Genomic DNA, 13,021 nt, shown 5'->3' on the forward strand with positions numbered 1-13,021 from the left:
TTGAGGACAGAAAATCAATGAAACCAAAAGCTGGTTCTTTAAAAAAGATCAATAAAATTGATAAGCCTCTAGCCAGGCTAACTAATTAAAAAAGAGAGACAACATACAGCAGATTAGTGGTTACTTAGAGCTGGGAGGAGTTGGGTCAGGGGGAATCAAGGGGATGGAGCAGTAACTGAGGGACATGGAATTTCATTTTGAGATGATGAAATTTTTAAAATTTATTTTCATGTTTATTTTTGAGAGAGAGAGAGAGAGAGAGAAAGCAGGGCAGGGGGAAGAAAGGGAAAGAGAATCCAAAGCAGGCTCCATGCTGTCAGCGCAAAGCCTGACATGGGGCTCAACCCCGCAAACTGAGATCATGACCCAAACCAAAGTCAGATGCTGAACCAACTAAGCCACCCAGGCACCCCAATGATGAAACTTAAAATAAACTGTGGTGACAGTTTAACCTGTGACTCTACTAAAAACCACTGAGTTGTATACTTTAAATGCGTGAAGTATATGCTATAAAACTTATCTCTTAATAAAAAAAAATTTTTTTAAGTAGACTTTTCACTTCTGGTATGTCAGACTGAGAGGCTCAGAAAATTCTCTCCTCAAAAAAGTAAGGACAACACTGGACAAAAGTGTCAAAAACAACAATTTTAGGGCTCTGTAAATTCTCCAACAGCATACAACAAGTTAGTAGTGTTTATTTATGACAAGCTACTGACCTCTGAGTAAGAACAGCATTTGTTTAACAGTCTTGCCTGGGGCTGCTCCTATCTTCTCCCCTCACCCAGGTCAGATAGCGTGGTAATTCTACCAGAGTCAGGCAAGCTAAAAAGCCAGCAGCTTTGCCTTTGGAGGGGCTCACTTGATTTGGAATGAAGTGCAGTTAAACCCCTTACCCAGCAATAGCAATAATGCTAGTGATTTCACAACTGTGAGGGAATGCATTTCTGTTGTTTTAAGCCACCCAGTCTGTGGTACTTTGTTACAGCAACCATAGGAAAGTAACACAGTATTAACCTAGAGTATCTGTGATGAATTTAGATGTATATCTTCATCCCTAGAGGAACCATTAAAAAAATTAACTCAAGAAATACTGTTTTTGTTTTTTTTTTTTAAGTTTTTTTTGTTCTTTAATGGGAATTAAAATCGTGCACACACAAAAAAGCAAAACAAAAACAACAAAAACCCCACCATCACCGAAAACATAAGGAGAAACAGTAACAAAAAAGACATGAGCCATATAGAAAACAAAATGACCATATCAACAATTACATTAAATGTGAATGGATTAAACACTTCTATCACAAGGCAGAGATTGTGAGGGATATTATAACATACTCCTCTGAGAGGCTGAAAGTTAAAAAACTGACAGTATCAATCGTTGATGAGGATATAAAACAACTGAAACTCATATGCTGTTTATAGAAGTAAATTGATGCAGGGCACCTGGATGGCTCAGTCGGTTAAGCATCCAAGTTTGGCTCAGGTCATGATCTCGTGGTTCCTGAGTTCAAGCCCCACATCGGGCTGTCTGCTCTTAGCCCAGAGCCTGCTAAGATCCTCTCTCTCCCTCTCTCTCTCTCTGCCCCTCCCTTGTGTGTGCCCATGCTCACTCTCTCTCTCTCCTTAAAAATAAGCATTCAAAAAAAAAAAAAGTAAGTTGATGCAATATTTTAAAGGCAACAATATCTAGGGGTATCTAGTCAGCTCAGTAAAGCATGTGACCCTTGATCTTGGGGTTGTAAGTTCAAGCTCCACATTGGGTGTAGAGATTATTTTAAAAAGAACTTAAAAAAATCCTTACATATGTGTGTGTGTGTGTGTGTGTGTGTGTGTGTGTGTGTGTGTATATATATATATATATATACACAACAATATCTACTAACAATATTGAGCATTGCATACCTAATGATTCAGCAGTTCTACTCCTTTTATATATCAAACAGGAATGCATATGTTTGTGCATTGAAAGACCTATGTAAAAATGTTTATAGCAGTGTTATCCATAATAGACACACACTGAAATAACCCAAATATTTATCAATAGGAGAATGAATAAACAATAGAATATTTATATAATGGAATACTATCTAGGAACAAAAAATAGCACACTTTAGCTATGTACAACAGCATTGTTACATGTCACGTAACAAGCCGGATGCAAAGATGATACACAAATTATTTCATTTATAAAAACATCCAAAATAGGTAAGACTAACTTACGGTGAAAGAAGTTATAACAGTGGTTACCTTTGAGGGGTAATGACTTAAAGGGACATCAAAGGTTTGGGGATGTTAGAAATGTTCTATATCTGGATCTGGGCGGTGGTTACTTGGATGTGTTGATATGTCCATGTGTAAGAATACATTAAGCTGTACACTTATTATTTGTCTACTTTTCTCTATTTTATTCTTCAATAAAAATTTTATTTAAAGGGGCTCCTGGCTGGCTCAGTTGGTAGAGCATGTGACTCTTGGTCTTGGGTTAAGGGTTCAGGCCCCATGTTGGAAATAGAGATTACTTAATAAAAAATAAATAAAAATCTTAAATATAATTTTTTATTTAATTTTTTTTTTAACGCTCATTTATTTTTGAGACAGAGAGAGACAGAGCATGAACAGGGGAGGGTCAGAGAGAGGGAGACACAGAATCTGAAACAGGCTCCAGGCTCTGAGCTGTCAGCACAGAGCCCGACGCGGGGCTCGAACTCACGGACCGCAAGATCATCACCTGAGACGAAGTCGGCCGCCCAACCGACTGAGCCACCCAGGCGCTCCTATAATTTTTTATTTAAATGATAAAAGTGGTTAGACCTCTAGACCCTTCTTAACTCTGAGCAACCAGGTAACTCTTCCTACCCATTTTATGCCTTTTTTCTTTATGTTGTTATTTGGGACTAGAGATACACAACATTAAGTTCATCATAATCCTCTTTTTGTGGCACCTATCACTGTTGGTCTGTGCCAGGTTCTTTGAAATTTTTTTGGTTCCTCTTTTTTTCTTTTTAAGTTTATTTATTTTGAGAGAGAGAGAGAGAGTCTGTGCACATGCAAGTGGGGGAGGGGCAGAGAGAGAATCCCAAACAGGCTCTGCTGCCAATGTGGAACCCAATTCGGGGCTCGAACTCATGAACCATGAGATCACAAACCAGGCCAAAATTGGTTGCTTAACTGACTGAGCCACCCAGGAGGCCCAAGTTCCTCTTTTTTCTTTATTCACCAATCTCATTTCCCTCAACCTCAGAAATATTCACTCTCACATATTTAATTGGATGACTTTGTAATTTATCATCCACACTTTCATTTACGTATACTTTTTTCCATGAACAACATATTATTGCAGTCTTTGCTAGTTTTGAAATATATATAAAGACTTGTACTATACGTCCATTCAACATGGCTTTTTACATCTCTCTGAGTCAATATAAGTAGATCACACCCATTCTTGCTGGAAGCTATAGAGTATTATACTATACACACACACACACACACACACACACACACACACACTATTCATTCTCCTGTTGATGGATATTGATGAATATCTCCTTTGATATGTAACTGTGTTGTGATGAAGATCTACTTAACTTTTTTCAGGTCTATGTGATAATTTATCTGCCTAAACCTATTTTTTTATTTTTATAGTTTTTTAATGTTTATTGATTTTTGAGAGAGAGAGAGAGAGAGAGTGGGAGAGGGGCAGAGAGAGGGGGGACACAGAATTCGAAGCAGGTTCCAGGCTCAGAGCTGTCAGCACAGAGCCTGACAGAGGGCTCAAACCCACAACTGTGAGATCATAACCTGAGCTGAAGTCAGATGCCCAACTGACTGAGCCACCCAGGCGCCCCATGCCTAAACCCATTTTTAATTAACATTCTCAAATTGCTCTCTTGAATGGTGTATTGGTATAGCTCCCACCAGTTGTGGGAGCAAAAAGTTATTTTCTCACATCCTAGTTGAGGTTTTTCAAGCCGAATATTTTTGCCAATCCAATGAGTATAAAGTTATATCTCCTTGTTTTCATTTGTATTTCTCTGGTTACTAATAAAGTTGACATCTCTTTATGTGCTAACCAGCCATTTGAGTGTTCCCATGGACAAACTACCTATTAATTTCTTTTGTAAATTTTTAAAAATTGGACTTAGTATCTTTTTAAAACCAATTTACAGTAGTTTCTTGTCTATTTTAGATGAATATTATACATATTAATCATTTGTTGGTTGTTAAGTTGCAAGTGTATTTCCCAGTCTGTTGCCTTTCTTTATGAATGGTGGTTTTCCACTGAAAAGAAATCTTTCCTTTTGGTGACCGCAAATTCATCATTTTTTCTTTCTATGATTGTATCTTAAGACATTCTTTCCTAACCCAACATTTAAAAGGTGTTACCCTTCAGTTTTTTCTTAAGAATATTATGGTTTTACTTTTAAGTTTTCATCATGAATCCATCTGGAGTTTATTTTTGGATACAGCATTTGCCAAGGATTTGCTTCTTCTCCCCTCCTACACACACACAATGGGCCCATCTATTAAATGTTCTTTTCTTTCCCACTCTGATCCTTAAAGCCACCATATAATGTGGGGCCCTCTTGGGGGACTCCATTCTGTTCCATTATTCATTTATCCATTCCCATGCCAGTATCACACTGTTTTAATGATGATGGCTTTGTGATATCCCTTAATACGTGTGGGGCAAATCTGACTTCTTTGGTCCTTGTTTTGAAGAGTGTCTTGTTATACATGAATTTTACTTCATATAAAATATAGAATAATTGTACAATTTTTCAAAAGTTCTGCTAGGATTTTTATTCCAACTACATTAGACTTACACATTATATTATTAATTTGGGTAGAATTGACACCAGTACAGTATTAAATAGTGCCATCCATGAAAATGGCATCTTACCCTGTCCCCAGCCCCCACCCTCAATTTATTCAGGCCTTCTTTCATGTCCTTGAAGAGAAATTTAAACATTTTTCTCCACAAAGGCCGAGCGCATTTCTCTTAGTGTAATCTCTGGACACTTTATATGTTCACTGATGTTGTAAATATCTTATTTTCCATCTTTCTATAGTATTTTCTAAATGATTATTGCTCACATAAAGGAAAAGGATTCATTTTTACATTTGATTTTGAACATGGTCACCCGACTGAACTGTCTTACAAGTTCCCTTGGACTTTTCTATGGCAATGGTCATATCTGCTGCTCCTTCCAGTAAACACGCTGCGGACTAAGGAAACTAAAACTTGGACGGGAGCGTCTCAGAACACACCTGTTTCCTGCCTCCAAGAGCCAGCGAATCCTGGGCGGACCGCTCCGCACCCCCGCCAGGTGGACCCACTTGACTGCCGAGCCCTGGCCGCAAGGAGGCCCGAGCCCTGCCCGCAGCCCCCGCCCCAGCCAATCGCCGCGCCGACCCGCCAGCCTGGGCCCAAGAACCAATCCGCGACTTCTCTCCTCCAGAGGCCGCTAGCCCCGGGGAAGGTAGTCGTCGCCGGAAAACTTACCCCGCAAGGTGGCCCCGCGCAGATTTACGCGGCGGCCCCGCAGTTACCTGCCCCCGGGTCTCGAAGCCGCGCGCCTAGTCCCGGAGCCTCGCACCTTCGCGGCCCTCTAGCTGCTCTGGCCCGTCTCGCCCATGGCGGTGGCCGCGCTCTACACGCAGGTACCGAAGGGCGGGTGCGCGGGAGGGAAGATGGCACGGCGCTAATGCTGACTGTACCTGGCGCCCAGCCCACACCTGTGCACCTGGCGCACTCGCCGCAGGGACAGGTCGCGGAGGACCTGGGGATCGGGGGCACCGGAGGGCTCCGGCTCCTGTCCGCGGGGGAAAGCGCCTACGCCCCGCCCCGGGAGCCTGGGTCCCCTCGGAATGGGAAGACCGAGTGCGAGGGGCTGCCTTCCCCGGGCCCGAGCTTCTTGGTGCCCCGGGGTCGCGCGTCCGTCCCCACCTCCCGTGCCTCTCGGTCCCCTCTTCCCGAGCCACAAGTGAAATCAGAGTTGCTCACAGGGACATAAAGTCTCAGTCACGGGCAAATAATAGTATCCATAATTGTCCTGGTCCTCCTCAGAGAGCCCTTGAACAAGAAACTTAGGACCGCGGTATTCAGGATGCTTTCTAGAATTACTGGGTCTTCAGAAATGCCTGTGCACGCATTTAAGTTCATCTGATGTCCAAAGGTGCGGCTGCCTGCGCGTGTGGGGCAAGCTTCACCGGTGCTAGAAATTGAGGGCTTCTGTGAATCCAGGGGTCACAGGCTCTTCACCTAACACTTATACGTCGCTTCACAATTTATAAAGCACTTCACATACACCCTGATTCTGGGAGTCACTCTAGAGCATTCCTCTGAAACTACCTCTTCCCCAGGGCCAAGGACTCCACAGCGTTCTGACACCCAAAACCTTCTGAGATGAGCTTGGCTAATTGTCTGGATGAAAAATAATTTGAAAGTGTTGGCCCTTTTGAAAAAAAAAGAAATTGAAAGGCTATAAAGACAGGTCCTCTCACACCCCAGTGGAGTAAAATCTATGTTTCCCAATATTCAAATGGATGACACTAGAATCTGTCCATTTCCCCTGAACATGCCCTTGCTTTATATTTAAAAAGACACTTTCCTGTAGATATAAACAATAGTTGTAAATAATTGTTTCACAACTGTTTAAGCAAACTTTTTTCTTCTACTTTACTGAATTAGTAATACAAGTACAAACCATCAAAATGCCATTGTGCCCTCCAACACCTTTCCACTAACTAGACTTCTAAATGGGCAATGTTTGAACCATGACTCACCTAGAATAGTTTATCAGTGAGAATGTCAACCATCAGATATCTGACAGTGCTTCTGAGGTCTTCAACTTACTGGAGGTGAAAGAAAATCTTGGCACAAGGCAATTCTTGGAAGATACTTTGGAAAACAGAAAATTGTTGATGATTAACCTCTTTTAGGTAACATTTTTATTCCAGAAGCAAAAATACACAGGTGTGAGCTTCCCTATCATCAAGACCTTACACTACAAGTGTTTTTAAATAGCAACTAGGTAGCAGGCATAATGTAGGAAAACTGATATGAAAGAGTTTTCTAGAGAAGAGCTTGGAAGGATAGAGAATCTGAGAATCCCAGAGCCAGAGGGAGTCTTGATGGCCCACCCTACCCATTTGGTGTCCAAGTAGACACCTTTGTTCTGAGGCTATCTCTTCTGTCCCAGGTCAGTCAGTCCCCATATTGTCAGTTCCAGAGGTGGGAAGCTCCCTGTTTATGTAGTTGCCTGTTTAGGTTTTAAAGAGCTTGCTGTGCTAAGAAGTTCTTTCATTTTTTTTTTTTTGAAGTTTATTTATTTATTTTGGTGGGGGGGTGGGGGACAGCATGCGGAAGAGAAAGAGACAGAGAATCCCAAGCAGGCTCCATTCTGTCAGCACAGAGTCCCACACAGGGTTCAAAGCTACTGAACCGTGAGATCTTGACCTGAGCTGAAATCAAGGGTCGGACATTTAACTGACTGAGCCACCCAGGTGTCCCATGTTAAGGAGTTCTTTCTTAAACTGAAATAAAATCTAAGCCCTCTCCCTTGCTTCCCTACCGCTTCCTGCAACCCTCCTAAGTCCACAGATTTAGCCATTTGTCCTAGAATGCTAGCGTACAGGATTGGCTTAAGCCAAAGTTTGTGACTGGGACCCTTGGCCTCCTTTAAGCTCCAGAAGTGCTGCTTCTCTGCATAATCTTAGCCACACAACATTTTAAAACAACTTAAAACCCATTTCTGCACCCAGGAGCAAATAGTGACTCTGCAGCAGGGTGATGTGTGGACTGTCCATTCTGGAACCCCTGTGTGACAGCCACACCCATCCATGATCTCCAGGCTACCTCATTCAGTCACTATATACACTGCTGTTACCTGCCTGTCCCCTGTCTAATCTCCCTTCCTGCTATGCCTTGAAGACAGGCATATCATCTCCCCTAAAACATTTATTTAGCACTTTCTATACATGAAACATTGTGCTTGGGGGAGGTTAGAAAGACTTTTTTTAAAGGATAGTCTTTCCTCTCAAGGAGTTTTCGAATTAGTGAGAAATGAGAAAGGTCAAATAATTCAATCTGCTGAAGCCGTAAAGGCATGGAGGAGCCTACTGGGTGATAGAGCTGAGAAGGGGAGGGTTGTGCCCAAGAATTAGATCTGGGCTTTATACTCTGGCGAAGATTTTGAGTGGGAGAAGATAGGATCAGGGGCTGTGTTTTAGGAATTTGGGTACACTGGCAATGCCCATGACACTCAGCTGAATTCTCAGGTCATCTTAAGTGTCCGGGAAAGAATTCAGGCTGCAGTATTGGACAGAGCAAAAGGAGACACAATCCAGGGAGCCTGTGGAGGTAGGTGGTGATAAGACTGGACTGGGGAGAGGGAGAGGTCAAAGATGACTGTAGAGGTCAGAGTCTGGATGATATGAGAGCAGGGGGTGCCGTTGACACAGGCACAGCAGGAGGAGGAGATCTTAGGAAAGTCAGGAGGCAGAATTTGTCCCTGCAACAATTGAGGTGGTGAAGGAGTTTCTAGGGGCCAGTGCTCTGGGAGGTTAGAAGTTGGTGGAGAGGTTGGGCCAAGAGTCTTCTGCCCAGAGGTAGTAGTTGAAGCCCAGGGAGTGAGAGCCTTGCCCAGGGTGAGACGAGAGCCAAGACAGGACACTGGGAAATACAAGTATTCAGAGGGGCCCAAGATGGAGCCATCACAGGGAGGAGATGGGAGAGCTGGTAGGGGAGCATAGGAAGAGAGGTTCTAAGAAAGAGGGGACTCCTGGGAGGAAGTGTGGTGAGAGTAGCAGTAGCTGCGGGGATGAAGTGTAAAATGACCCATCTCTTTCAAAAGCTATTGGCAACATGCCCTGGAAATGTTGAGGGCATTTGACCCAGAAGTTCCATGATTTAAAATCTCGCTGAGAAAAACCGGTTTGGCCATTCACTGTTGGAACCTCTCTGGAGACCCCTGTCACTTTCAGACTCACTGACCAGCCACAAGGTTCCACCTCTGCATCTCCCCACTCCTACCTGCCCACTCCTACCTCAGCTCACTCTGCAAATTTCCGGCCATCCCTTGGTGCATTCCTGCTGCTGGTCAGCACTCTATGCCTTGGCTTGCAAGACTCCCTGTGCTTAAAATAACTGCTTTGTTCAGTAGCGCCTCACCTTCCAAATTCAATTTGAGCAGTGTCTTTTCTGAGAAATATTTACAGCCAGCTCCTCTGGACACCTTGCATGTTGATTTGTCAACACTCATTAACTGTCTCCTCCATTGACCAAGAGTTTCCAGAGAACAGGGAACAGTGGGGGCTTAAGCAACATTTAATGTGTGCGCGCATGCATGAATGAGTTTTTCTGCTTTCAGAGAGAGCTGTGGGCCTGAAGAAGATAATGATGGTTACTTGTATCTTGCAATCATGGAGCACTTCTTCTGTGCCAGATGCCATCCTCAGAACTTTATATACCATCTTTCATGGTTTAATTTTAATAAGCAGTGATATGTGTAGATGTTGTTATACCAATTTTACAAATGGCTCAGTTTAGGTAAATTGCCTAAGATTACATAGAAGTGGAGGAGGAGGCAGGATTAAAAGCCTCTGTTCTTTTTTTTTTTTTAATGTTTATTTATTTTTGAGAGAGAGAGAGAGCATGCATGAGCAGGGGAGGGGCAGAGAGAGAGGGGAAGACACAGAATCTAAAGCAGGCTCTAGGCTCCGAACTGTCAGCACAGAGCCTGACATGGGTCTCGAACCCACAGACTGCGAGATCATGACCTGAGCCAAAGTCGAACGCTTAACTGATGGAGCCACCGAGGCGTCCCAAAAGCTTCTGTTCCTAATACCTCCCACTACCACAACTATGGTTCAACCACCTTTACCATCTTCCTCCTCTTCAAGGGAGCTGACCTTCTTCCCATTCACACAGAGGACTCATGGGAAGTCCATCCACTTTATAGTTGTATATTTGCTATATGTGAGTATGGTTTCTTCATCTAAGATATTGGGCAAAGTGGTAAGTGGGCAGTGAGGCAGAGAACTCTATGGCATGCCTCTAGAGATATTTTTTAAATTGTTCTGGCTCGTTAATTGGGACTCAGGTTATAACTGGTTTTAGCCACAGATTCACAAATTATATTACCCTTCAGTCACTTACTACTCTTGCTTGTGAATAAGGAACTCACAAAACATCTGCAAGGAAGTTTTGCTAGAACTCAGATGCGCAAGGTGAGAAGTGTCTTGACTAGCAGTTCAAGATCTCTGTCTAAAATAAAGTCAAAGTTCAGTTTAATGGCTTTCCATTTGGCCAGTGTAAGAAGCTTTTAGACTTCTATGTATCATTAATAACTCTAGAAAATTAGAGGTATCCATCGTATTATATATGGGTACTTCAAAAGAGTAAAAAAAAAAAAGTATATAAAGACTAAAATACCAAGTTTTGTCTTTAATTGGTACAACTAAACTGGGAATTTGAATATTTTGTTCAATAGATGTTTATGGAATGCTGGCTATGGGGAAGTTATTGTGTTGGGCTCCAGGATACAAAGACAAGGCTCTTAAAGCTCAAATGCCAGTGAGGGGGGTGGAAAGTTACCTCAAAACCTCTGTGTCCCTCTGGGAAGGGACAGGGAGAACTCTAAAGAGGAAGCATTCAATCCTGCCTGGGGTGGAGAGCAATAGGGAAAGTGCCACCAAGGAGAGGAGTTGTGAGCTGAATCTTAGTTTGCTCACTGGCCAGGAGAGGAGGAGTGGCACCGGGGGTGGAAGGAACAGAGCCAAGGAAGAGCTTGGCATGTTCTAGAAACTGCTAGTGGATTGGGTGGCAGCTGGCAGAGGGTGGACTGAAGAGGCAAGGAAGCCTGAGGAGGAAAACTGGCTAGGACAGTGGCTTCCAAGGTCTGGCTGCTCATCAAAATCTATAAGGGACTGGGGGCGGGAATTTGAAAACTTTCATCTTGCAGGGGCCCACCCATGGAAATTCTGATTCAGGTGCAGGTGAGGGAATCTGTATGACCACAGAAACCTGGTGCTTTACCTGGTTGAGGAAGCATTCAGCAGACTGTGACATCTGTCAAGAGAAGATTGGTGGGGGTGGGATTGGGGGAGGGGGAGCTGATTGATGGCCATGGCAGTGGGATGAATGGGACAGATAGGTGAGACTTGTTTAAGATGTAGGCTTTCCAGCACCTGATAACCATTTGGTTGTTGAGGGTGGAGGGAGGGAAGGGAACCCAGCACTGTCCCAAGTTTTTTATTTGAGGGACAAGAGAACTGAGGAGGAGTGGGTTTGGGATAGACATAATGGTCATTAGAGCTTAGAATTTATGAGTGTCCAAGGACATTTAGGGGCTGATGTCTGGGAGACCACTGGACATGTGGTCTAGACCTGTGGAGAGACCTGGGCTGGAGGTCTCACGTGCACAGGTGCCAGGGCAGTCCCCGAAATCATGGGAATGGAGGACGCTGTCTAGAGAAAGCCTGTCTGGAAGAGGGGCTAGGAAGGACACTGGGAGACAGAGGGGAGGCTAGGGAGCCTGGGAAGGGCCTGGAGGGGTGAGGGAGGGGCAGCGGAGGGAGCATAATATCACTGCCCTGGCCTGGCTGACTGGGAAGTGGAGACTCTCTCCCAGTCCAGAGAGCTGCTAGGAAGGAAATGTGTGGTATTCCCTATTTCCTGTAAAGTCCTCAAGCCCTTTCTGTGGCTGACATCAGTTGATGCCTTCAAATAGGCAGGCAACATGAGAAGATGCCCTCTTCTCTCATCTGAGCATGTAGGGTGGGGTATTCGGATGTTCCTGAAGACAAATCACTTCCTAAGGGTCACACTCCTAAGTCTTTGCCTCATTGTTGAGCCTCCCTTGGCTTGGAAATAAAGGTACAGCACGATTTCCCTTCGTGGGAGGGTGTTCGCAGGACGGGTGTGGGAGGCAGGCACCTCTGCTCCGTGGCCCCCCCTGCAGGCCTGTCCCTTGAGGGCTTGGCAGGCAGTCTGAGTCCGGAGGCTCCTGCTCCACAGGAACAAGTCACACCGGGGAAATCACATGAGAGCTAGTCACACTGTTTGCACAGACTGCGTTTGTTTGTCTAAATTCTGCAAAGCGAACCCTTCCTCCCGGTTGAGGCACTGCCTTGTGGGTCGAGGAATGTGAGGAAGGAGGGAGGGACCCAATGGGTGTAACTGACATGCAACTGGATAAACTTTGTCATGTTTACTTACCAGGCTGGGTTGCAGCTGCAGGGCCCTAGGTGACTGGCAGCATTGCTGGCAGAGGCACCAGGCCTGGAAGGTGTGGGTGGCCTGGAGAGTCGGGGCTGAGGAGGCCGTTTGTATGCACCACCCCTCAAAAGAAGCCAGCTTTCAGTTCCATACGTATCCTAATACTGCCTACCATTGAATTCTGCTTTGGGCTGAAACAAACCAGCCTGTGTGCTCTCAAGTAGATGGTTGCGTGTTGAGAGTTCAAGATTATTTTCAAAGCCAGACTTATTTAATTAACAAGCAGTTCAAAGTAGGATTTGCAGGCCCTGGCTCCATGGAATCCTGGCTTTTGAGACTTTGTGTGGTGTTTGATGAGCTGCTGACATCTTTGGGGTCAGTAAAACAAAAGGCTTGGATTGGCTTTGGTGACCTTAACATTACTTCTCAGAACTCCTGGCTTCTGTGGGAGGATCTCAGGGATCTCAGCTGTAGCCCCCAACTGGGATCCTCCTCAGAATGCCTCTACTTTCACCTGTTTCACAGAGCAGGCCGCCACCATTTCATTTGAAGTCAGCTTTCTTTGGCTTTTTTTTTTTTTTTTAATTTTTTTTTCAACGTTTATTTATTTTTGGGACAGAGAGAGACAGAGCATGAACGGGGGAGGGGCAGAGAGGGAGGGAGACCAGAACCGGAAACAGGCTCCAGGCTCTGAGCCATCAGCCCAGAGCCTGACGCGGGGCTCGAACTCACGGACCACGAGATCGTGACCTGGCTGAAGTCGGACGCTTAACCGACTGCGCCACCCAGGCGCCCCTCTTT

The 13,021-nt window shown here is 44.5% G+C and overlaps 1 protein-coding gene across 1 annotated transcript in view; it reads left to right on the top strand.

Moving 5' to 3' along the window:
• Positions 1-5,421: 5,421 nt before the first annotated feature.
• Positions 5,422-13,021, top strand: part of MYO5C (myosin VC) — a 104,409-nt gene continuing 96,809 nt past the window's right edge. The window contains exon 1 of the mRNA XM_045449720.1: positions 5,422-5,661. Within this exon, the coding sequence (XP_045305676.1) occupies positions 5,635-5,661 (27 nt within the window). The 5' untranslated portion in view covers positions 5,422-5,634. The remainder of the gene's footprint in view (positions 5,662-13,021) is intronic.

Source organism: Leopardus geoffroyi, chromosome B3 (assembly GCF_018350155.1).
Source record: "Leopardus geoffroyi isolate Oge1 chromosome B3, O.geoffroyi_Oge1_pat1.0, whole genome shotgun sequence".
NCBI classification, from domain to species: Eukaryota; Metazoa; Chordata; class Mammalia; order Carnivora; family Felidae; genus Leopardus; species Leopardus geoffroyi.